The sequence below is a fragment of the Phyllostomus hastatus genome, unplaced genomic scaffold, assembly GCF_019186645.2.
Source record: "Phyllostomus hastatus isolate PE091 unplaced genomic scaffold, TTU_PhHast_1.1 phas_contig_58, whole genome shotgun sequence".
Taxonomy (NCBI): Eukaryota; Metazoa; Chordata; class Mammalia; order Chiroptera; family Phyllostomidae; genus Phyllostomus; species Phyllostomus hastatus.
In genome coordinates this window covers 14,664,594-14,691,259 of record NW_025333916.1, presented here as the reverse complement: position 1 = coordinate 14,691,259, position 26,666 = coordinate 14,664,594, and the positions used below count along the sequence as shown (strand labels likewise).

At 36.8% G+C, this 26,666-nt stretch overlaps 1 protein-coding gene across 2 annotated transcripts in view; it reads left to right on the top strand.

The window, feature by feature from the left end:
• Nucleotides 1-26,666, top strand: part of VCAN (versican) — a 105,493-nt gene that overhangs the window by 75,997 nt on the left and 2,830 nt on the right. For both annotated transcript variants that reach the window (XM_045848089.1, XM_045848091.1), the window contains 3 exons: nucleotides 2,161-2,319; nucleotides 3,805-3,887; nucleotides 21,858-22,002. In XM_045848089.1, coding sequence (XP_045704045.1) covers nucleotides 2,161-2,319; nucleotides 3,805-3,887; nucleotides 21,858-22,002 — 387 coding nt within the window. The remainder of the gene's footprint in view (nucleotides 1-2,160; nucleotides 2,320-3,804; nucleotides 3,888-21,857; nucleotides 22,003-26,666) is intronic.

Sequence of the window (26,666 nt, the reverse complement as noted above, 5' to 3'; positions counted from 1 at the left end):
GAAAAGTAATGATAATCTATTTTCCTGATAAAAGATAAAACCAGACCAAAACCATTGGGTTAATAGAAGATAAGAAAGAATATATAGAGGAATTTTTACGATGCTTTATTCAGTAAATTTGGATCCTCTAGAATTTTAAACTGTGTTTTAAAGTCAATGATAATCTCCAAGGTTAAGCAACACTGTGCTATTATAATGTAGCATTATTGACCTTGGCAGTAAGAGTGTTCTAAAAATTTTTCCAGTTTTCTTCCCATGTAAACTAACCCCCTCCTACATGAAGATTGATTCCTTCCCCACCACTTGTACCTCAGCTCTGAGTCCTTCATGAGAACTCCACAAAAAGAAAATTACTACATCCAAGTAACCAAAATATGCCTCATTCTTGGGCACTGAGTGCTACTTTTATACCAAATCATCTAGCTGTGTCTCTTGTCCTTTCCTATGAGATTTGGCGTCTCCAAACAGCACTTTAATAAAGCTCAAAGCCTTTAGTGCACATGGTTTAAACCAATTAGTCAGCTGGCAGTAACTAAACAACAGGCCAGATAGACTAAACTGAAATGAAGACTGTTCTCAGAGATAAGTTGCATCTGTCATATGATTATGGCCCAAACAACTGAAGCCAGAAAAAAGTGAATTTCATCTCTCAGATGAAAAAATTTCATCTTTCATTACTCCTCTTTCTCCAGTTGTGCATGTTCCCACAATTGGAGAAAGAGGAGTGAACAGTGAAAATCAGGCAATTTGACTTTCAATTTAGCCACCAAGTCTGATGCATAAAACAAGCATTTATTTCATGGAGGAGGGTTTGGTTTTTTTAATTGATCAGTAAATTTAAGGGAAGAAAGGTCATCCCTTAAATGGTCATTAGGTAACATGGAAAGTTTTATTGGTCCTTAAAATGCTATGAACTTTACAATTTTGTTAGTTTGACATGTAATATTTAAATATATTTGTGAGAATTATTTTATAAAAATAAAATTAAAAAATATTTCTATGTATTATTATCAAATAGAGTTGAACCCCACTTGTGAATGCATGAGTCTGAAGGGAAATCACCACTGACCGTGCAGCGCTACAAGCAAGGCTGCTTTCCTATGAAAATACGTTAGAAATGGCAAACCAGGGAGTACAGCTGAAGCTTCCTGCCAGTGTATAATCTAAATGTATTGAAAAAATGTGTTCCTCCTACCAGGACACTGGTTACAGTGCGCTCATTGTGAAAGAGGGAAAAAGATAGATATATTTATCAACCCAAATAAAATGGCTTGGTGGAATACTAGGAATGCAGTTAAAGAACTTAGGTTTTGTCATTTTGAATAAACTTAAAATTTGGATACATTTGCATTTGCAGTTACCTATATTCCTGCTATTTTGGGAAGAAGGCATGCAGCCTTAGCTATATCCCAGAGGCTGCCTACTGATGAAGATTTGTTTCTGTTTGTAAATCTTACCTGGCTAGATACTGGCCACCTGCTATCTCTCTGGGAAGTGGGAAGGGACTACTGCCAGACCTTTGAAGTCCTTATGCAAGCATTCAGAATCCTATTAGCTGGAATTCTTATCACTTCATTGATGCTCCTCAGAAAACTTTCATTTGTAAGGGATTAGCCCAACTGCTTCACAAGTAAGCTGGTAGACACTGCAGCCTAGGAGGTCTTGACTGGCCTCTCCTCCAAGCTTCTCTCCTGCTAAAACTGCCTTTACTTAAGGAAATTGCAGTTAAATACTGTCTTTTCAGTGCAAAAAAAAATGTATAGTAATTCCCCATGAAACATCCTCTCCAGGTTCTGAAGACTTTAAGTGAAATGGTGTCTTTATTTCATTTGAGTGTATCAGGCCTCTGTCTAAGCCGAGGCTAGTTGATAAAACACAGGAGTTAAGTTCCCACAGTATTATCTACATGATAACAAAACAAAGTTGAACAGAATGATAAGACCTTATCTGTTGACCTGCTGTACAGCCACTCGCTGGGCAGGAATCAGCTGGGCCCTCTTCACCATACTTTCTTTGTCATGATGACCAAGTTTTATGAATCCATTACTACAGGGATGTTGCATTGATATACCTTGGGTCTTCAGTTCACGCTTGGATTGGTGAGCCAAGTTTAAATGATGTAGGTGAGTTCATTAAGCCTCTTGCCTTATCTCTGCCCAGACACCGAGACGTGTGACTACGGCTGGCACAAATTCCAAGGGCAGTGTTACAAGTACTTTGCCCATCGACGCACGTGGGATGCAGCTGAGCGGGAGTGCCGTCTGCAGGGTGCCCATCTCACAAGCATTCTCTCTCACGAAGAACAAATGTTTGTGAATCGTATGTACCAAATACACACTGCTTTCTTGAAGCTGCGCTCATCCTCACCACCTGCTTAGCTTCCTCTCCATCTACCACTAACAGCAAAAAGAATAGCTTTCTCAGTTCTGATTCAACTTGAGTCCTTCATTTACAAACTACTTAAACTCATCTCCGCTATATGAGTCCCCCATTTTGGGAAACATTCAACGATACCACAGGAAGGAATTTCTTGGTTAGCCAGTACTAAGAGGTGAAACAGCATGCTATAGGTCAGGGATGTCAAACTCATTTTCACCTGGGGCCACATCAGCCTCGTGGTTGCCTTCAAAGGGCCCGAAATAATTTTAGGACTGTATAAATGTAACTATTCCTTAACTGTTAGGGAGTTGAAATTGCATTTGGCTCTTTGAAGGCAACCGTGAGGCTAATGTGGCCCCCGGTGAAAATGAGTTTGACACCCCTGCTACAGATTGAATGCATGAGATTGCTTTGATCATTTTTTGACTTACAAAAATGGCTACCTCTTATGGTTCAATATAATTATTCTGATGGTTATTGCCTATGTGGTCTCTGTTTTGAATATGCACATGCATATGCTGTCTAAAGTTAAAGAGAACATGCTTTCAGTTGTTTTTGTCCCAGTAATTAAGATTGAATTGTTAATAGTGCCCTATTTTTATCCTCTGTACATCATTCATTCTCATCCAAGTTTCTAATTATTTTAGAGCATAGAAGGTGGACTTTCATATTATGATAATGAATAGATGGAGACAATGCTATGAAACTTACCACCAAAGCTATTTACTAATTCTTTAAACTATAGCAAAGAGGAGGGCAGCTAAGTTTTACATAGCAAATATATAGATTTTTTTTGCTCATAAAGCATTGTTTGATGCTTGATTAAATATGTTCTCCTAATGCCTGCTATCATTTAGAGATGTGATTATTAATTTGCAATCTGGATAGAGGTTCATTTAATTTTTTTGCCTGGTATGCTTACCTGTGACTAATTTTATGGCAAAAGCCATTATTTTTGAGGAAATTCTGCAAAACTGTCTGGCATGGGTATTCAGTGTTTCAACTGCTTTAGGACAAACACATGCCTTCTGAAGTGAGGCCAGCATGGGTAAGATCTGTCTTGTTTTATTGAGTCACTGAATTTTTTGCTAATGGCATAATAATAAAAAAATAAATCCAAAGTTTCTATCATCAGGAAGCATGAATAAAAACATTCTAATTGTAATAAATTGTTATAAAAATGATTGTCTATGTCTGATATTTTTATGTTTAGCAATGTTTGCAAATTAGCTTTTCAGTTTAAAGCACATTGGGCAGGAGAACAAAAGTAAGTTAGACCATGAAATATTTTTATGAGCAACCTAACAAAAATTCAGTCAGAGAAGGGGACACATGATTCAACCTGAAATCCTTTTTTTTTTACTACATTCCATCCATACATTGGAAAGCTAATACAAATATCTGTGTCATTTACCGTCTTTGTAGGTGTGGGCCATGACTACCAGTGGATAGGCCTCAATGACAAGATGTTTGAGCATGACTTCCGCTGGACTGATGGCAGCACACTGGTAAGCTGCTGATGAACATAATGCCCATTGTAAGAACTTGGTGCTGTGCACTGATTGCATTGTGCAGAGGACATGTTAGACTGGAGACCAGTTAAGGGACTTGCTCAGGGTCGCTCAGTGAAACGAAGGGGAGTTAGACTAGAGTTCCATGAAAATGTATCCAACCCCAGTCCTCCAATCACTGTGGCTCTCTGTGCAAGAAGACTATCAGATTTCCATTGAACTGGTAAACCACATAATCAGAATTGCCTGTAGTCTGTCTTTAAGATAGTTATCTTGGCTTTGTATAGCTTCAAAATGAAAAGGAAAAGAATAACTGTAAGAGAAAAGGCCTTTAAAAATACCTTTCTCCATTACTTAATTATACTGGAAATCTGCTATAAGGCCTGACTCATTATATTTCCAAGCAAAAAATGCCCACTTTTTTCATCTTAAAAAAATTATTGGATTGTGATCTTATAAATTTCCTCACATTCAAGCTCTGCTCACTAATTATATGTTTTTTTATAAAGAAAGGAATGATTTGGTAATACTGGCCACTATCTCAAGTAGGCTGGAATAAGGTTCTTAAGACAAGATAGATAAAGCTGTTTTTTGTTGTTGTTTTTTTTTTCAAAAATTTTCAAGCGTAGTTAGCTATACCAGTGAGTCTAGGCCCTGGCTGTTGGAATCACCAGGGGGATATACAGCTGCCTAGGACTCAGTGCAAATTCATTACAGCAGAACCTTTGGCAGCTGTGTTTTCTGAGCGGTCCCCAGGTGATGCTGAAATGCACACAAAGTTGGGATGCGCTGGGCTAGACAGCAAATGTAAGTTAAATTCTAAGTTAGATAAACAAGAAGAAAAGTTGAAAATAGTTGTTAAGCTCTTTTGGGGGTGTGAATTACTTAGCTGCTTAAATTTCATTCATTAGCTGCCACTCATCTAATCTAATGAGTTTGGCAACATGTAAAGTTCATTTTAGAACAAATGCCAAAGTAATCTGGTTTTGGAAGTTCTACTCTGTCCAGGAAAGCTTCTTTGTGCTCTGTGGACATATGAGGGAGGGCTCCAAAAAACAGAATTTATTTATAAAAAATTGTGTATTTAGTCTTACACGTTTAAACTTAAGTCACCTTCAAAGTATTCTCCATTTAATGTAGTAAACCTATTGAGACTTTTTTCCACTGTTCAAAACAGTTTCTGAACTCATCAATTTTGATGGCTTTTAGGGCTTCTGCTCTTTTTTGTTTCACCTCTTCCATGTTGACAAAATGTTTCCCTTTGAGAACTTTTTTCACCTGGGGAAACAAAAAAATATCACTCAGGTCAAGGGCATATAGGGAGGGGGGCTTATGGGGGCCATGCCTTTTTTGTCAAAAACTGCTGAACACTCAGTGTGGTGTGGGTGGGTGCACTCTTAAATCACCCATCACGCAATGGGGAAACATGTTGAAAGAGTTTGCAAAAACATTTACTGAAGCCAAATGCAGCCTCTCACAACAATGCCACTTGATACACTGATACAAATGGCTTTCTAGAACACTCGTCTAACAGAGGAAGCCTGTACTACAAGGGGCCCACCCTCCAGAAGATAATTCTGGTTTTTACACGTGGGTCTCTTCTCCTACTCCTTAGTTCATCCATGTCATCCACTGAAGTAAGGACTTTGCATTTGTTTATTCCCCGTAACAACCTTTACGGGAGGCATTAGGTGTTTTACAGGTAAAGAAAGGAAAGGTCAGTAGGCTGAGATATTTGTGCAGAGCCACAACGCTATTAAAAGGTGAAGCCAGTATTTGAACTCAGGCCTGTCTCCAAAGCCATTGGCCTTTCTGGCTGGTACTTCCTTGACTCTAAAGAGTATCCTTATTACATTTTGCCTTTAGCAACCCTGAAATAAAGCTGGACTTGCCCTTTATTTGTCCTGACTCCTTATGTTTAATCAGCACTGTTTGTCATTCAAATTCATAAGTAGATACTTTGGCAAGAATCAGAAAACATAAAGAAAGCTGATTGTCCATAAAACACATTCCCAGTCAGGTATATGAACCACAGCCTCTGGGTCAGTCAGTCTTATTTTCTTCTAATTGTTCTCACTAGATGGTGTATCTGCAATTTTTGCATCCATATGTTTTCTTTTCATTGTAACTAAGGAGGATAAATTTGGTCAGTTAGATTAATAGTGGTTGGCATGGCACAAGTCCTTGCATGTTAATTTTAATTGAAGATAGACTTGTTTTACTAATTTATAAGTGAATATAAAAATTAAAAGGACATTTTTCTATATATTACAGATAGTTAAAACCATTCATAATTCTGTTAATGTGTATCATATCGTATAGGCATTTAATGAGTTTTCTCTTGTTGATGCCTAATTCTTTCTTGTGGGATAGATTGGGTTCCTAGGATACCTATCATTAAGTCTTTCTCTCAGAGACTTTCCTTTATAAATAGCCCAGTGAAAAGTGCAGGTCCATGTGAGATCCCAACTACACTACCGAAGCCAGAATGTCGTAGTTTACCTGCATGCGTCAGCCCTGAGCCTGGAATAGCTGTATCTCGCCAGGTGGAGTGTATGTAAAGGCTGGCATTTGCTACATACTGACCTGATTGGGACAAGTCCCTGACTATGTACAATCTCTCATTGGTTACATAGAGTTGATTTGTATGTTTTCATTCTTAGCATTTTTGTGTGTTATAGACGTTTATTCTGGCCTCCCCATTAGGAGTTTAGCTCTTCAAAGAAGTGTTTCTCTTGTTTGCTTTTTATTTCTCACAGTGTCCCTATAAGATCTGTGAGCTTGATTAATGAGACTAAATATTGACTTCCATCTGGCAGCCATGTAAGATCTGTTATGTATCTTAGGAAATTCATCTTCCCTGTCAGGTGCCAGTCAGGTTAGCTTGGCCCGTCAATTGTTATTATTCCACTCTGCCCAAGCAAGGCAAGTTAGCCATTTTTTTTTCATCTGTATCCATTAATTTTTAATGGACTGTGAAAACTACCATTTCCATAATCAGACTGGTCTTAAACTTGGAAAATAAGCAAGCATTGCACTTTGTTGAAAAATATTGATCTTCCCTGGAAATTTTCACAGGAAGGGAACCTAACATTGATAACTACAAAATGTGCACAGGAACCTTATTCTTAATTAATTGACATTTTTCACTGTAAGCCCAGGGTTATGGAGAGAGCCCCCAGGGAGGGCCTTGGTTGAAGAAGGCAGCAAATGAATTATATAAACAAGCAAAGTTTATCAAAGAAATGACACAAGTAACTCCAGAAAAAACTCTGACAGACCCTTGGTTTCTTCTTAGTTCACTCTTTGTATAAAATGAAAGTGTGGTAAGGAGTGTACCTTAACTTTGAACATTTTGGAACAGAAAAGACCATCTGCCCCACAGCCGGTCTCACTCCCATCTGACTGATCTCTGGCCCACTCTCTGCTCCGTACCCACCCTCGCCCCATCCCTTCCTCTCTGGGACAGCCTAGGTGACTCTCACCCTCGTTTGTAGTCCTTCCTGCAGCCACCATCCCCTTAACAGGTTCCATATGTGCACAGGCCTTGGAATAAAATAGCTCTCCTTTGTTTCAGTGTTTATTCCAAGTGTCTTGGTTTTGAAAGTACCCCTAATAGTAAACTCTTCACCCGGGAAAGCAGTATCTGCTTACACTTGGAAATGGTGTTAACTTGACTGTGTGTAATTTTAAGGACTTCGTTTATATTTTAGAGTGATTTCTGTCTTTCCCACCCCCACTCCATTTTCGGTTTGAAAGATTGATTAGAGCTTATCCTTCTTGGGAGGCACAGCAGTGTCAAAACAAAAAGAACCTTTGATATTTACTGTATGTTACCTTTGGTTACTCAGTGTAATATTCAGTAAAAACAAGTTTATATTGGGTCTCGATTTCAGTATTTATTTTTCTTGAAATAATTAAACTTCGCTTTCAATCAACTTTCAGTATAATTTTAACACATTTAACGTGATTGTGCTTTACAGCCAGACTAATTCAACTCCCATGCTTATGCTATATTAACAATGTTATTTGTCCAAATTTTCTAAATTGCCTCTCTTCTTCAGATTCTGATCGATTCATTCCCCATTATTGGCTTCTGTAATAGGATGTTGACATAATTAACAAAATGCCAAATTCCTGCTTTTGTTATATTGTAAAAGTCTTTTTTATTATTTATTTGGTGTGTTTGACCAGTAAATTTCATGAAAGGATACTCGTGAGTAAAATTGGTTCTAGGCTTCCCCTTGTGATTTGTATTAAGGTTGTTTTCTCTGAACACATCTACATTTTTACTTTGTCACCTGGGCTTCAACTTGGGTGTCACGAAGTTAATTCTATCAGCAGCTATGATTTCTACTCACAGTTATTCTTTAACTTTACTATTGATCTCTATAACAGTGAAATGCCACAAGTGCTTTATTAGAAATCTTGACAAATAACTTCAACAATGAAATACTTTCCTTGTCACCCAAGTAATGTCTTCAAAGACACTAAGTTAAACCATCCAAGTTAAATACACATTAAAGCTGGCAAAGTTAAACAAATATTTCTTATCTAGCTTTTACAGTATTATCTGACTTTTAAGCTCTATCCTTAACTTATTGTTAAATCAAGGACTAATCTGAAGTGTTTTCCCCCAGATCTGTTTTCAGTGCCTACAACCTTCCTCTCTACTTGCTATGAACTCTTGTTACTCCCTTCTTAAAATTCTTCAATGTCTTCCTATTGCCTTCAGTAAAAGTCTGAGTATTAGCATGGCGTACCAAGTCCACCAACTCCCTCTGCCACTTCCTATGCTATCCCATCTCAAAACACTCTCTGGAATAAGCCAGAACATCTCATTCCTGCAGTACTTTGCATACACTTGCCCTGGTACTTAGAACGTTCATGCCCCTTGCCCTAATTTTATTTCATAAGCATTCAGTTCCTTGCTTAGCAAAGAGCCCCCTTTCTCCAGGAAGCCTTCTTGCAGCTCCTTGGGCACTTCCTATCCTACCACAGACCTCTGGGGGTAATTTCCTGCCACTGTGCTTTCTGAGGCAGAGATGAACTTTCATCTCTATTTGTTTAACACCTAGCAGAGTTGTTGACAAAAATAGATACCTAATAAATGTTTTCTGAATGATATTCAATAGCCATACATTGTTCAATGAACTCAACTGTTCAGCTGCAATCTCTCGAATCCTGAAATGACCAATGAAGTCTTTTGGCTCAATCTCTTTGTGGCAATTCTTGCATATTAGATTAAATATTGTATTTAAAGTTGTACCAGTATGAAAAACATTAAAACATAATATGTGGGATTTCAAATATGGTGACAAGAAAAAATCTTCCTCAGAAAGGAAGAAATTTATAGCTAAGCACAATGAATGCATCTTACTAAAGTTGTTAACCCAAAGATAACAGTGTTCCTTCTGAGAATGATGCTGTTTTGCCCATGGTTGTCCAAAGAACACATTTATAGTAAACTTTAGGAAGAAAAAATAGAAAGTAAACTTTTCAACCTCTGCTGCCCCTGCTCATTTGAGTTACATGGGGGCAGATTTTCCATGGAGAATTAGGAAACCAACGATTACTCAAAACTTTGAAGGAGGATATTTTTTCAAGATAAGTACATATTCTACCATTATATTCTTTTAAGAAAAATGACTTTAAAGAACCCTATTATCTAAATCCAAAGTGTAATAAGATAAGCAAAAGGAAATCTCACTCTCGGATGTTATCAGCTCCCTTTGTTTTTCATCGATTGCTTGACCAAGGATGAGCTGTTGCCTAAGGCAGGACAGAGCTTCATTCATTCACCCACCACCTGTGACCATTCTTTCTGGCACAGAGGGAGCCAGACCTCAGGAAACACTTCCACTTCTCTGTCTATATACTTCCTAGCAATCTCATGTTTACAACTGTCTTTGCAACTCTAGACTATTGTGTGTCCATGGACAGCATGGTTAGGGAGATATTGGAAACAGGTGCCGTAATCACACTACTTTTAATAACCTGCTTCCCCAACCAGTGGTTTAAAATTAACCCATGGACTGCAGAGATTTAAAGCTGTCACCTTCCTGTTCCATCCTCCTCCTGACGCCAAGAAATAAAATTCTCATGAGGGGAATTCTCTGTGGTCTATACTGCTCCTTAATCCCTTCCCCTCACTGCATCCCCCAGCACCTTCAAAGCTAATCCCTCACTAAGGGAGGTCAGCACTTCAGTGGATCAGATGCATCTACCTCAAAAAAAAAAAAAACGACAACAGCAACAAAAAAACCTATGTCGCCTGACAAAGCATTGTCCAGAGGTTGAGGACTGAACAGAACAGACAATTCCCTGTGTAAAATATTGAGGGGCTTTTGGAAAGTTTGAGTTGTTTGGTAAGAAAAAAACAAACCCTAAATTTATTCTTATACATTTTAATAAACACTTCCTACATCTCTTTCACATTTTCCTTGGGTCATCTCACTTCGTTAGCACTGAAGCCCGACCCCTGGGCTTCCCAGGAAGTGGTCCTGACCTCCTCCTCCTCACTCTTTGGTGCACGCACAGCCTTCCTCTCCTCTGAGCTGGTCTAGAGCTGGCCAGGGAGTTCTTGAGTAGTTTCCTAATTCACAGATCAGAAAATGTTTTATTTTCTAGTTCTAGCCAACTCATCTGGCCTCTTGTTACAATGTAGATTACAATGTAGATTACAAAACACTACTTGATAGCCTTTTCTACTTAAAAAGACTCTACTTAAATGTTTTCTAGAGCATAACTAAATACTGTTTTTGTTTTTTATTCTAATAAGCATGATCCAACATTGGCAAGCTGGCACACCTAGAATTTGGGACACTCACTCGCTCTCCTGGGTAGAATCGGCTCATGACAATAGCCAGATTGGTTATGGATTTTACTTTAAATCCAGAGTGCCTTTTCTTCTTTCATAAACAAACACATTAGTCTGTCAAGCAAAGTATTGTGAGAAAAACCAGCTTTGAAAAAAGTAGAAACAATAAAGAAATAGCCCTTAACCCAGGAAGAGACACTTAAAAGGGGCAGAGAAAAAGAGTAACAAATCGCAGGCTATAAACCATTATTCTTTTTCTGCAGGAATGTATCATTATTGTGCTTTATAAACACAAAGGTTTTAGCCTCCTCCCTCTCCCAGATGTCTTGGACCTTGAAAAGAGAATCAGGACTATTAACTAATTTCTGATGTTGTCTAAACATTTTTTTGTAGGTTTCTGCTCTTTTGAAAGGATTACATGAGTTAGCAGAAAAATAATGCAAAACAACCCCCCCAACCTAAAACTTAAGCTTTTCTCTTTCTACCTGAAAATCTCAGAAGACTTTCTATAAAGCATTTGCAGATGGATGTGTGTCAGCTGTGGTGTGGTTTTAGCTCCAAGTTGAATGCTGCTTCTCTGTGAACAAGTCACACTGCATATCAACATTAATTTAATTATGTTAAACCTCACAGGCTTCATTATATTAACTTAAAAGCCAAGGAAAACATATGCTGTTTCCTCAGCCTTTAACACATTCATCATTATTAGAAGAATTTTCAGTTTCTTTTCTGCAAAAGACCACTGAGCTCTTAATGAACATTTTTACTTATGTTGCAGTTTAATGTGATTTGAAACCAAGCACTGGTCCTTCTGATTCTGCATGGGAAATGTAAGGAGTTATAGACAAGCTCTAGAACAGAAAACTCACATCTCCGCCTCACCTATACTTGAGTGCAAATAGCTAGTGATGAGTCAAGCAACTGGAAGGACAGTATTTACCCATCCCTAGAAAATCATTTCATAATTAAGAAGACTATCCAAAAAAAATTTACTAATGCCATAGTTCCTTCTCACAGATGCTCTTCCAACATGCTCTGTGAAACTTTAAAATGACATACAGACATTTAAATTTCATGACTAATAGTTTCAGGCAATGAATAACCATCAAAAAGACAAAAAAAATGTTGAATGGGTTTTGGCAGTTTCGCGTTGCATTTGGATGTTAGCACTTCCTGACTAAAGACCTGTGCAAACAAGCCCGGGTGAAGGAGTCCACTGGCCCCCGTTCATGCTAGGAACCGAGTGCAAGCGGCTCCAGGGGGCTCTGCCTGGGGCCCTGTCTCCAAGTGGTCTCACAGTGGGAATAACTCACATCCTTTGGAAAATGCTGTTGATAATTACCGCCTTTGTCGGGCAGTGAGCTCACGCTATTACACAAGATTAGTGCTGCACTCAAGACCTGGCAGATCGTCCCTCCATACAGAGATTTGCCAGCTAGGAAAAGAATGGGCACGCTGCCATTTTAACAACTATCAGGAGACCCCAAGTTAGTTTTTCTTCCTTCAGCATATTCATGTTTGTGGGATCTGACTCCAGGCTGCCAGCCTCAGGCGGTGACACCAAAACAAACGTCTCTTTCTCCTTTAAAACAAAGCTGCTCTTTTCCTTTCAGTTGTTCAGCTAAAAGACAACAGCAAAACCATAACCTCCTTTAAACTATAAATAAACAAGGACCCAGACCGAAGTAACCTTAAGCAAGTACAAGGATCAGAAGAGGGTCTATCTCTACCTTTCAGGGAGGTCATTTGCCCCGAACAAGTTAAATAAAACAAAGTTAACTGTGCCCTCCACAGACTGCACACAAATGCCTATTGTTTCCCACAGCCGTCTAGGGGAAACAAAGGCATGTTAAAGTTCCCAAATGTTTTTATTTCTGTAATAAGTAGTCCTTCTAGCTTTCTTTCAGATAAACGTTTGACCTGTGTTCTGAATGCCTGGGGGTAACCCAGTGTGGTTATTAAGTTCTTTATTTAGGGAAAGGTGGCCTCTTATCAGCGTGTGTTTCAAATGGCTAAACTGTCCTCTTGGTGAAGCATTTTCTGTTTGGAGTTTGCTTTTGTACTTTGGTGGTTATCTGCTTACCCTTGGCATCTACTGCATTTGGATGTCATTTGTAGCTGTGGGAGCACAGGTGATAAGAGGAGTTCGCACACAGGGAAGTCGGCTTTTAGTGTCATGTTTCTATAGCTACTCTTGATAAGCTTTTACCTAAAACCACACTAAATGTGAATCACACTGTGGACATTCATTTGTGTGCCTAGGTGTTAATAATGATCTGCCCCATTCTAAGGATTTTAGGTAGGATTTACAAATTTTGCTTTGCTTCTGATGTGATTTCACTATTGACATAAACCATGTGATAATTTAAAAAGTGAAATGGAGAGAAGCAGCTGCCGTAGATGAACATTTTAGTCCAATAGAAAATTCAGATTATGGCTACCATAGCCTCTAACAGGACAGAACGCAATCAGGTTGGCAAATATGCTCTGGCTGAGGTCCATCTTCTAGCATAGTGTTCTCTCCATGCTGTCCTTCACAAAACTGAGAGGACATATCACAGATGATCCTGTAAATTTTTTTTTGCGACATGGAGTAAATAATCATGATTTCTGGTGGCGTATTCTACATTCTTTTTTGTTAATAGTTTGTAATTCATAATAAAATGATGGATGGATATTACCACCTAGTGGCCATGTTGTATTTTGCATTTCAAAACTGCACATTCCCAGACTGCCACCTGAATGTCTCCAGGGGTAATATTCTCTGTGAATTAAGTTCCTGTAGCTTTGAGTTTAAAAATTCTAGCATGAATTGCTTTATATTGTGAACCTGAAAGTTACATGTGAAAAAGATGATTTTTCAAATGCAGTGTGAGGCCAGCACATGGAGTCACATGCTTAGTAAAATCCTAGCCATTGAGGCAAATATTAGGACCAGTTCTCTCTCGAGTCTCTTTACTTTGTGCACAATAATACACACAGAGGAAAGTTTTCCTTGGCGAGTTTCCTTGGTATGCGAACCTAAAGGACTTTTTTTGGTTTTCTTATGAAAATGTTTTACAGTGAATTAAATTAGCAGTATTTGGGGCGGGATAGACTAGGTGAAAATGGTGACTGGACTGTTCATGGAAAAAAACACCCAATTTTAACTTGAAGTCTTAGTAAATTCTCCCCCAAATTACAATAATATATTGCATCATAGACTAGCTTCCCTGGGCAAATGTCAAAGATGTTTTTTCAATGGAATGTCTGTGATTAATTGTTCAAATGTGCTTGGCAACATTCATAATAGTTCTGAAACACAGAGCTTTTAATTGACCACTCAAAGTAATCTGAATTACAGTGAATTTTAAAAATTAAAGGGTGACTCCGTCTAAGCTGATAAACTGTATCTAAATATAGTTAGACATAGGTAGACAAAATAGGCCTTTACTAGCTGCAGGTTCAAGATTTGCCACTGCAGTTACATACTAGAAATCTTGAAGATCTACAGTATGAAATGATTTGTACCTTCTGCTCAGGCTGTCACACAATAGCTGGCTGGTGTGTAAGAACTGTTCTATTAGCTACCAAGTCTGTCTAATGCATAGCTTAGTTTCCCATCTCAAGGGCTCTTTTGCTGTCTACACTGCTAATCATTTAAATATTTGCGTATTCTTTATGGTACTTATGGTGAGAACCTATCTGCTATACAGATCTTCCCGAGTGCCAATAAGCACTGGGCACACTGTAGGGGGTGTGCCTGTGTGTGTGATGGTGATAAGTCTCAAATGTATGACTCACAGAAAGATGACCTTTAATTTAACCTAGTGTCTGTGAACATTCTTTTTTTGTTTTTAGTAGAGAGGAAAAGAAACGAAGAGATTCTAAACAGAATGTCTAAGTCTTTAGAAGCAGTAGTTAGTGCCCATTGATTATTCTTTATAGTTATTAGATCAAGTTAAGAGAAATCATAAAATTGTAATGAAAATAATTTGAGCCCTGGCTGTTGTGGCTCAGTGGACTGAACACTGGCTTACAAACCAAAGGGTTGCCTGTTTGATTCCCAGTCTGGGCACATGCCTGGGTTGCAGGCCAGGTCCCCAGTTGTGGGCATTCGAGAGGCAACCACACATGGACATTTCTCTCCCTCTCTCTCTCCCTCCCCCTCTCTCTAAAAATAAATAAAATAAAATAAAATAAAATACAGGAAAATAATTTGAAATGGATTAAATATTATGAAGAAGGGCTAGTTATTAAGTTTGGATAGGAAAAAGGATGCTTTGAAAACTTCTTAGTTTTAAGATGCAGATAAAAGGAATTTAAGCACAAGAGTCTTTAATGTTTTGGGAATTCTTTCCCTAGTAGAGGTTGAATCATGACCTTGTATCTTCAAGGTTTTGATTTTTGAATTCTTTTTCAAACACTTCTCTAAAAATCTCAATGTGGAAAAATGAACACTGTTCAGGAGTGTTGAGTGGAGGGGTAAGAGGAAGCCATTCTAAGCTTCAAGCACCTTCCTTGCTCCAGCCTTTTAGTTTCACCCAAACTGTGTGTGCATGTCCTCATCGTCTGCTTGTATCTGTCACCTAAAGGACCAGCTGGGATGTGACTGTCACGGCAGTAACTCACACTGGTTTCCTTTAACTGAAAGCAGAGCCCAAAGCTGAACCAAGGCAAACTTTTATTTTTTTAAGCAGAGCAAACTCCTGGTGTATTTCTAAATCTCTTAACCTTATGTTAAAGGCAGTTACCTATCTCTGCAAAAGGAAATAGTCAGTCAGTTACATTACATTTTCATCATCAGTTTGTTTTGTTCCTGCTTGTTATCTTTATCATGCTTGTTTTGTTAATGCTAGTTATCTGCTGAGGGTTGAGGCCCGTGGATCATGGCCTTGTAGTGTGTATTTTAAAGATAAAAGATGTCTGGTATCTCTGACTGACAGTGGGAACTCCTAGACTCTATATAATCAGAGGTTCACCTTGAAAGGATGTAAACCCTGTCTGACTTGAGCGGGTTGCTGATAACTTTCAAAAGCAGACACCCCATCCCTACACACACTTTTCTCTAGTATGCTTATTGAATCAAGTTGGAGACTTGTGAAGAGCAAAGGAAAGAATAGCTTTTTAGCCTTTCGGCTTGAAAAAAATTAGTCCAGTCGCTGTTAAATCTGTGGGATTAAGGCCACTCTCTGCGAGTGATGACTGTGTCAGACAGGGCAGTTCTGTGTGCTCCAGAAGACCTGTGGAATAATTCTTTGTTTTTATGTTAATATGAGACAAAAATGAATTTTTTACAATAAAATATGGGTTATTTGGAGTAATCTAAGTATTTATAAAGTTAGATAGAATTTTTTAAAAACTTTTTCTCAGATTTTACTGATTTTTAGAGAGAGGGAAAGGGAGGGAGAAAGAGAGGGAGAGAGAGATTGATCAGCTGCCCTGGCTTGCAGTGCCTGCAACTCAGGCATGTTGCCCTGACCAGGAGTCAAACTAGTGACCTTTCGGTTTGCAGGATGGTGTTCAACCCACTTAGCCACATCAGTTTGGGCTAAAGTTGGATGGATTTTGATGAATAACTTCAGTCTTCTCTGAATTTTCCTCATCAATATTAGGATTGGTTCAGAATGAGTTCTCAGGTTTGTGGAGACAATTTTCATGTGAGAAACTCTACATAGCTTGTGGATTTTCACTAGAGGCTTTTTGAATCCTTTTATGTGTGTTGGCAACTGACTTGTTTGAATCCAGTTGAGAGAGAAAGAAAAAGAAAACAACTGAAAAGTTGCTAAATCCAGTTTAATTGAAATGCTGGGTGTTTTTTCCATTTTCTTTTTTCTTTTTCATTTTTTTTTACAAATAGAGAGTGGTACACATTTAATTGGAACTCTAAAAATAAAGTAACTTTATCACATAATGTACAGCATTAAGCAGTTTTATATTAGGTACAAAACAATTATCTCTAAATAAAATGCAAGCTTGTTATAGGACATGTAGAAAATGTTAAATCTTTGCTAGCTTTTTCTCTAGATCAATATTTGAGTTTTGTGTCACAATTTTCTACCGTCAGAAGGAAACGGAAATGCAGAGTAATGTAGGGCTCTCTCTTCAGGTGCAGCACTCACCAAATTCTGGTCTTGGGACGGCAACGAGAGTTTGGGGTTTGGGGTCGGGAACACGAGTCTCGGAGACAGAGACAAACATGCCAAAGTCTAGTCAACATTTATTTTTTTAATGCAGTGCAAGTGAATTCTCCTTAAGACATACTAGCTTTATGGAAGCTAGTAACGAAGAGGAAAAAATCCATATGGGAGTGGTGATTTTTCCCTGCTCATTTCAAAAATCTACATTTCTGTGTGTATGAAATACTGTGAATATAAAAAATGCTCTATTACAGCCTAATAACTCAAACCAGTTTCCTGAGGAGAGATTGCTTCCTCACTTTTACACTATTTCTCTCTGCAAGTGATATTAAATAAGGCTGTAAAGCATTTATGAGGAAACAAAGAGAGTTGGTTGTTCAGAAAACTGAAGTTTCCTTTGCTAACTCTGTTTGGCAATAACATGAGGCAGAATCAAACCACCCTAGCCAAAATAAATCTGCACAATGGAGCTATCAGATATGAGGTAATAGTGTGACATGTTTGTGGGTATCAGACATTCCTGTAAAAACCACGGACATAAAATTTGGTCCTGCACCATTAAGCCACATTTCTGCCAAGCAACAACACAAAGCACACACTTTAAATCACTGTTGCAAGCCAAATGTAATTCCCACCAAAAACAATTAAATCTTTTACCAGAGGTCTGTGCCTGGGCAGCTCACACTCTGAAAATCACTTCAGTGGCAGGGAATCTGAATCTCATTTCAGTGTGAAAATGAGCTGGTCATTGTTCCGATCAGGAGGAAATGTCAGTTGCAAAATACAGGGCAGTCAAATGACTGTAACTTAAAGTGATACTTGCTGAGGTTAGATTTAAAAGAGTCAGCTAAGAAATCTGTAAGTCCTTCCTGATAGCTGCAAAGATCCTTTTATAGTGTTTGTTTTTTATCATTAGAAAAATAATTCATGCTTACTCTAGAGACGTTTTAAAGTATGTAAGAATACATTGAATAAAATATAATTTCAGTCTCTTGCCACTCAAATATAAACTTTATAATGTCTTACTGCATTTCCTTTCAGTCTTTTACACACACACAGAGCTTCCTCTGAGAGTACATATTTTGCTGTGTGCAATGCACAACTTTTTGCCCAAATTTTTGAGGGAAAAATAAGGATGTACATTATTCATGGGCCATAGTAATTCTGTATCTATATAAATGTTTTTAATTCTTTTATTTATGCTTATGCATTAAAAGTGTAACTCTAGAAAGCAATAATGATATCCATATGCAAAATAATACCCTGGAATATGATAATAGGTTTTGTCCCTACATATAAATAAATAAATAAATAAATAATTGAATTAGAAAATTAAAATGGAAGGTTTTTTTTCCTGAAAGTTTGGGCCAAAAACATGGGTGCGCATTATACCTAGCAAAATATGGTATGTGTAAATTTTAGATCATTGTATGTTTTTAGTATTTTGCTTTTTAATTTTCGCTTAGCACTTTAGTATTACCCATCCCTTTATACAAAGACAGGATATATAATGGTTATATAATATTTTATTTGTCTGACTATACTATAATTTATTAAATATTTGTTCACTCTAAAGGTAGTTTCCCATTTATTGCTAGTATAAGTAGCATTTTAGACAGAATATTGTTCACATTTGTAATTATTTTTAGGGTGGAATTTTAGAAATAGAATCCTGAGGTCCAAGGGTAGAAACTTTTTGAGGCTCTTGATATGTATTGGCAGATACCTTCCAGAAAAGTTGCTTATTTCCATCGGCTGTGTCTGTAATTGCCTGTCTTACCTGTGACTTGTTAGCAGCAAGCAGCATCTTCAGTCGGGGTAGGTGTGGGTAGGGGAGAATGTAACACGCTCCGGTTCACTGTTTCTAAACATCAGACTATTTGTTAAACATCACCAGTAAATGTTCAGCATTGTTCCTGGCACTGAGAATATAGTATTGAACAAAAGAACCCCAAATCCTGTCCTCGTGGAGATTACATTATACTAGGGAGAAAAAAATAAAGTAAATAAGTAAATCATATGAGATGTTAGATGATAAGTGTTAGGAAGAAAAAAAGCAAGAGAGGGAGATGGGCAGTGTGGGCAGAGGCAAGGAGGGGGAGCATTGCATGGTTTGCAAATACTGTTGGGATGTTGGGTGTTTTCTACTTTTGAGGACATTTTCTGATTTCTTGTAAGAGGGTTAGTTCAAAGGTAAGCTAGAAAGTACTGTGCTCCAAAATCCAAATTAAATATTTGAGAAACTCTGTAATCTTCCACCATAAAAGATATGAGATGTAGATTTTTTATTATTTTTAAGACATTTCTATTTTTTGTTTATTATTTTTATCCTACCTCAAATCATGTGTTAAAGACAAGTTAAGTTATACATCAGTAATGGACTGAATATGATTTCCGTATCCCTGCTTTCTTGCTCCATTTCCTTGTCTATTATCTATTAAAGGAGTGCTGTGAAAGATAATAAGGGAAAGGAAGTAAGCATAGAAAAGGAAAGCAGAGAAATAATTAGAAAGCCAGTTCAGAGCAAAGGTCAGTTCCTGGCCCAAGGGAGACCTGCTAGTCCAAGAGTACCGGGGGGAGTGTGGTCTTCTAAGCTCCCTACCCAGGGCCATCTGGTGGGACTCAGTGGGATGATTCAGTCTACTGCAGTTGGTTGTAAATCCATCTAATTGCTGGATTGGGTTTTCCACCAGAGAACTAAAAAACAACCTTCATTCTTTGTTTCGGCAAAAATGAAAACCAAAAAACTGTATTAAGCTTCCCTTGGTTCTTTGCAGTTTTATTGCTCTTCAAAGACACTTTTTAAAAACAAATAAATAATAAAGTCAAGATCTCTAGTCTCCTAGAGACTGAAAACTTTGAAAACTTTGAAAACTTTAAAGAAAGCTGTAGGAAAAGTAGATCTCAACACTGAAGTTTTCAAAGTTTAGTATTCTTACTAATTATTTTATCAAATTATTTTATACATTTTTAAAAGACATAAAAATAGCCATGGTGCTCTTGGAAATAAATATTAGGACCATTTTGTTGTTGTTGTTGTTCTCTCAATTCAGAACAATTGCCTTCATTCTTAGATATAGTTCTTTCTTCTCTGCCTTTAACTTTCTCAAATAAAATCTCTTAACTCATTGTTTCAAATCACAGACTAAATCTCATTTAAGAAAAGACTAATAGGGCTGTCCAGCTCATGGCCTATGGGTTACATGTGGCCCAGGATGGCTATGGATGTGGCCCAAGACAAAAGTGTAAATTTACTTAAAACCATTTTTGCTCATCAGTTTTTGTTAGTGTTTCTATATTTAATGTGTGGCCCCAAACAACTCTTCTTCTTGTAGTGTGGGCCAGAGACACCAAAAGGTTGGACCCCCCGAGTCTATCTGTAGGCCCAGAAAAGACAGTCATGTGAACCATTGTTCCATAATTCTGAATCTGTATTTCTGCCACATGAAGGAAGTTTGTCAAAACTATTTTGTTACCATTAGATTTTATGTAAAATCACAATAGGCAAAGCATGGTGGGAAAGTAATACTCAAGTTGAGCAAGAAAGACTTTGAACAAACAAAATTGTCCTATACCAATTCTGGCTGGGAGACTCAAGACTAGGAAAGTGGGCTCTTATGTATAGTTTAGTATTATTTTCATCTCATGTTTGTTATTTTGAATAGGGATAGGGGTTGTGTTTCTCTTATAATTATTGGTTCATATGGAATATTTTTTGTTGTTTTTTTTAAAGATTTTATTTATTTATTTTTAGAGAGGGAAGGGAGGGAGAAAGAGAGAGAGAGAGAGAGAGAGAGAGAGATCACTGTGCGGTTGCTGGGAGTCATGGCCTGCAACCCAGGCATGTACCCTGACGGGAATTGAACCTGCAACACTTTGGTTCGCAGCCCACGCTCAATCCACTGAGCTACGCCAGCCAGGTAGAATATTTTTAAGTAACAAAACTTGAACATAAACCAATGGTTGTTTATTATCTTTAAGGTTGAATTTACTACCAATGCTGTTAGATTGTTGTAAGAGACAATGCATAACAGGTTGCTAGAAGAGGACTTCATTCATTGTAGGTGATGAATAATACATGCCATGTATTATGTTTTGTGTATTATGATGATGGAAGACAAAGACATTTCCAGTTAGATATCATTGGTCAGAGTGGTGAATCCATAGATGCCACTTAAGATAGAGATATAAAGGTAACCAACAGAAAAACACCCAATCAATAAAATCCTTTTCAAATACCTGAACATACATTATACAAAAAAGATACCAAACATAATTATAATGAGATATATTTGTAAAAGCTTATCTTTAATATCAATATGTATAAATGTGATAAATGTTCCTATTAAGAGAAATCAACTTCAGGATTAGATCTTAAAGCAAAACTCAACCATATGGTGCATGTAAGATCACATCTAAAACAGAATAACTCAGAGAGGTTGGATATAAAATTATGGGTACAGGTATGGTAGGTAAATACATAAAGTAAATACAGCAAATACCTCAAATTTTTAATGAAATTTGAGATATTCATCAAATGAATGAATTTGGATTAAAAAATCCCATTAAATAAGACAAAGAAAGGTACTTTATAGTGGTCAGGTAGAGAAGAAGAAACTGATTTGCTTGCACTCTAATTACAGCTGTGCAGATGATATCTGCACATGAGGGCTGGGGAACAGGGTAGGTTAGAGTGATAAGACCATGGATCTTTTCACTTGTTGCCCTTTCATTAATTCTGTTATAATTAATAATAATAATAATAACACAATTAGTTTTTAAATTGAGCACTGATTATATATATTAGAAATGTAGAATAAAATTCCTCAGATACATCTCATTGCCATAGGAAAACACATATCATTGAAGAGAGGCTTTGTCTATTCAAACCATAAAAGTCTTTTTCTTTACCACCAAAATCATTTTAGCTAGATGGTTAGACATTTGGTCCATTCTAATTTGATCGTTATTAAATCCAGTGTCATTCTTATCATACGTGGCTCTTCGGCTCTCCCTCCATTTCTGCAGCAATATGAGAACTGGAGGCCCAACCAGCCTGACAGCTTCTTTTCTTCTGGAGAAGACTGCGTGGTCATCATTTGGCATGAGAACGGCCAGTGGAATGATGTTCCCTGCAACTATCATCTCACCTATACTTGCAAGAAAGGAACAGGTAATAATTGCTCCGTTAATTATGTACACCTAATCCGCATGTTCATTATCAAGTAAACTCAGGAAGACTAAGCTTCATTCTCCAAGACACAAACTGGATGTCATACACATTGTCTCTTGTTGCTCTTAAATATTTCACCCTTACAATACAGTTTAAAAAGTTTGTTTTCAGGAGTGTTCTCACCACACATTTCAGGTGCTCAAGATAATAATGTAGTGTTCATGTAGAAAAACTACCTCCAAGTATATTTAAAAAAAAAAGGAACAACAACCAGCCCAAGGGCCTAAAAATCTATTTATTTTGATGAAGAAAGCATTAAAAAAGGTTGTCAGTATTTCAAAATTGTGATATATCATAAAATATTCTGAGATTTTTACTTAAAAAAAAAAAGAATAACTCTTACTGTTTGACCACGTTCAAGTATGGTTTGAAGCCCTGGGGCTGAAACCCCTGCCCTCCTGCAGCGGGGCCGTAGTCTGCAGGTCATGGCCATCCTTACCCAGTGTTCCCTCTTTTTAACTGCAGGGGCTCTGGATGCTTTGAAAATTTTAGTCATTTTTTTAGAAGCTCATTGTATGCTTATAAATCATGGAATAAAAAAGCCACCCCACATCTATAGTTGAATGCCTTCAAGATACAATGAGATAAAAACAGTTGTAATATAACTTCCATAATGAAGAGATATTGCTTAGTTTACATTAAGTAGATAAATTAAGAAAGCTGATTTTGAAAAAATGTGTTGTGTTTATTATCAACCAATATAGTATGTTTGAATGTCTAAGGTACACTGTATGGACTTCTTCCTTAAACAAATAGGAATTCCATAAATATTTTTTAACCTCTTTGCAATGGATAATGGTGTTAAAGCATGGATATTTAATCTCGAGGGCTAGACTTTCACCCACCTTAAGTAAGAGTACAAAGTAGGAATGCAAAATATAAAGTTCAATTGATTTGTTTTTGAATGTAAAAATAATAAAACTACAAATTCACACTCTATAAAGATTTTAGGAAACACCAATAATGAGACACATTATTAGAATAAATAGAACACTATGCTACACAAAGCTCAGCTAAAACGCAACCGTCATTTGTGACTACTTTGCTATTCTCTGATGTGAAGTAGAATTTATTGTGAATATCCTTTGTATGTGAGCTGCTTTCCTGACTATGTGCATTGCTTCAGCACTTCGGCGATGGGACTCGTGAAAAGAGCAATCAAGTGTCTATTCTCCCTGTTTCTAATGTAAGAAGTCTGTAATGAACTGTTTGTCTTTATCCAAATGTCATATTTGCATTCTCAGATCTCCAAATGGTCCTTGGAGTCATCTTTCTCATGTTGTGATCCAAACATTCTTGTAGTTCCTGCACAGGGTTTCTCAGCACCAGCAGTGTTGCCACTTTGGGCCAATGCCCAAAGTCATGGTGTTGAGGGGGGCTGTTCTGGGCACTGCAGAATGTTTAGCATCATCGCTGCCCTCTGTGCACTGAAGGCCACTAGCATTCCCCTCCATTCCATGTCCCTCTCCTTGACTTTGTGGCAACTAAAAGTGACTCCAGAAATTTTCAGCTGTTCCTGTGGAGGGAGGGAGAGGAAGAAAACTACCCCAGGTTTGAGAATAGCTGCCCTGTACCTAAATAGTGTTCACAAACCTGGCATCACAATTTACATTTCCCAATGGGGAAAGAGATTTATAAAATATTGGTTCTACCTCATGAAAGGAGAAAAAAACAAAACAATCCTTGTATTTTTTCTCCCTAGTGATTTTTATTTATGTAGATTTAACTCTGTTAATCAATAATCTGGGGAATTATATGAATTTTATAAATATCTGTAGACTTTTATAAAATATATGAATTTTTGCCCTGGCTGGTGTGGCTCAGTTTGTTGGGCATTGTCCTACAAACTGAAAGGTCACCAGTTCGATTCTCAGTCAGGGAGACATGCCTGGGTAGTGTGTTCTGGCCCCAGCTGGGGCGCATGTGGAAAGCAGGACAGAAGTTAACAGGTCAATGTTTCTCTTCCTCATCCTCCCTCTTTTCTCCTACCCTCTCAAAAAAAAAAAGATTCTCATTTCTTCTTTCAGATACTTTAGACATCTTAAAACATACAGATCTAAATAGTTCTACTTTTAATTAAATACCTGTAAAGAAGGATTATAATAAATACAAGACTATATCTATCTATCTATATCTATCTATCTATATCTATATCTATCTATATCTATCTATACATATATATCTACAAAAATATATATAGTTAAAAGAAGACCTCAGTGCATACTATTCACAGTTACCTGGAACATCCTATAGGTTCTTTCTAGTCCCATCTATTTATTTCCCAGTTCCAACCATGGATAATGACGTAGTTCCTTACTTTTCTCTTTAGTATTATCACATATGTTTATATCTGCGAACAACAAATTATTTAGTTTTCCACATTTAAAAACTTTATATAAATGGTATTATACTGTATGTATTTTGTGCCTTGCTTTTACTTGTTTGGCATTATGTCTGTGAGATTTATCCATGTTGATGCATGTAGCTGTATTTCTTCATTTTTGCTGCTGTATAGTATTTCATTATATAACTATATAACATTTTATTTATCACTTCTACTGTCAGTGGACATTTGGGATATTAAGTTTTTGCTACTGTAAACAATGTTTCCATGGGCATTCTTAAACTTGTTCCTGGTAGAAATCTGTGAGTTTCCATAGGGTTTTTTCCAGGAGTGAAGTGCTGAGTCATAGGATATACGTACCATCAAATTTACTAGAAAATGCCAAATTATTTTCTAAAGTGGTTGTTACAGTTTGCACTCCCACCAGCCACGTGCGAAAGGCCCTGTTACTCCACATCTTCGCCAACATTTGGTATTTTGGGACTTTGACATTTTTTCCAGTCTGGTGGGTATAAAATGTTATCTCTTTTGATTTAGCTTGCATTTTCTTGGATACTTTTCCCTTGATATCATTTCATAAATGTATACATCATTCATGGCTTTTCTTTTATAGTTTCTGTTTATGTCTTTTGTTTATTTTTTAAAATTGGTTGCTTTCCTTTATATATTGATTTGTAGGAGTTTATATTCTGATTACTACTAGTCCCTTGACAATGAGATATTTTGCAAATATCTTCTCGGAGGTTGTAGCTTGTCTTTCCTCTTACCCAATGGCAATTTTTTTTATGAACAGAATTCATCAATTTTTACATTTCCCTTTATGATTTAAACCATTTTTTACCTGAAGAAACCTTTACTACCCTAAAATCATAAAGATTTTCTATGTTGTGTTCTAAATGTTTTATAGTTTTACCTTTTATATTTATATATTTAAACTATCTAGAACTGATTTTCCATGCATTTTCCAAGGTAAGGAACCAAGTAAATTTTTCTCCATAAAAATACCCAATTGTCCAAATGAAAAGCTCCTTTTCCTCACTGCTTTGCCACGTTGCTTCTGTTGAATATCAAGCATATATGTGTGGGTCTATTTGCCTGTCTTTGCCAATACCACACTCATGGAACTATTTTAGCTTGTCTTCACATATTGCTAGTTTTAGAAGAAATCTGTACATTGCTTTTCTCACAATTACAAAGAAAACGTCTAATGTGTCAACATTACACAGAATTAAGTCTAATGAACTAATTCATAATATTTAATCTTCTGTGTCAGTTTTGTTTCCTTCTATCTGATACTAGCAGGTACCTGGGCCTTGGTACATGCTTTTCATAGTACAATAAAAAAAGTGCAGGTTGGGGTTATCATCGAAACACATACATTGTATATTTTATTAACTGAAAACAATATATTATTATAGAAATTTCTGTTTTAGGAATTTGTGTAGATCAAATACATGCACAAATATTTCTAACTTATTCATCATATTAGTATGACTTTATAATCTAATTTTAGGTTATGTCTATCTGAGTGATAATTCTTATACGAATGAAAGGAAATGCTTGGGTTGTGTTTTTTTAAAGACAACTTTGTTTGCTAGGGGTCAGTATGTCCCAAGCTCTTTTGTCAAGCAGAAATAAATTAGAGGAACTAAGAGTATAAGTTAAGCCCAAATTTGTCATTGCAAAAGAAGAATATGGTTGCAAACAGCCTTATGAATATATAAATAAATTTAATGTTTGTAAACTTTTACTATTAGGATGTTAACATCAAACATCTTGGTACCAAAGTTCCTGGTAATCATCCTCCCATTGAAGAATTGCACTATTTATGGGAGAAGATAACATAATATGTTCTTGTTGCTGGCCTTGTGATGGCAGAATCCTTAGGACTTGGATAGGAAATGCCATTTAGGGAAATTATAACAAAGTTAAATTATATTTTTATACAAGATATATAGCAAAACACAGTCACTCACTGAAAGCTAATTTTTAAATATATCACTCAAACCAAGTACACCAATGTTGAATAAAACTGTAAGTTCAAATTCAGTTAAATCAATTTGCTCAGTGTCTTGAATTTAAAAATTACAAGGTTTCTTTTACTTCTATTTCTCTTTCATTATTTGCTCTTGGTAAGTTGGTTGATATTTAGAATTTTTCATTGTAAATTAAAAATTATAGTTAAATATTCCAAGATGTACCTTCAGTACTCTTCTCAAGAGCTGAGATTTATGTTTTTAAGGTAATTACAACACAGAGC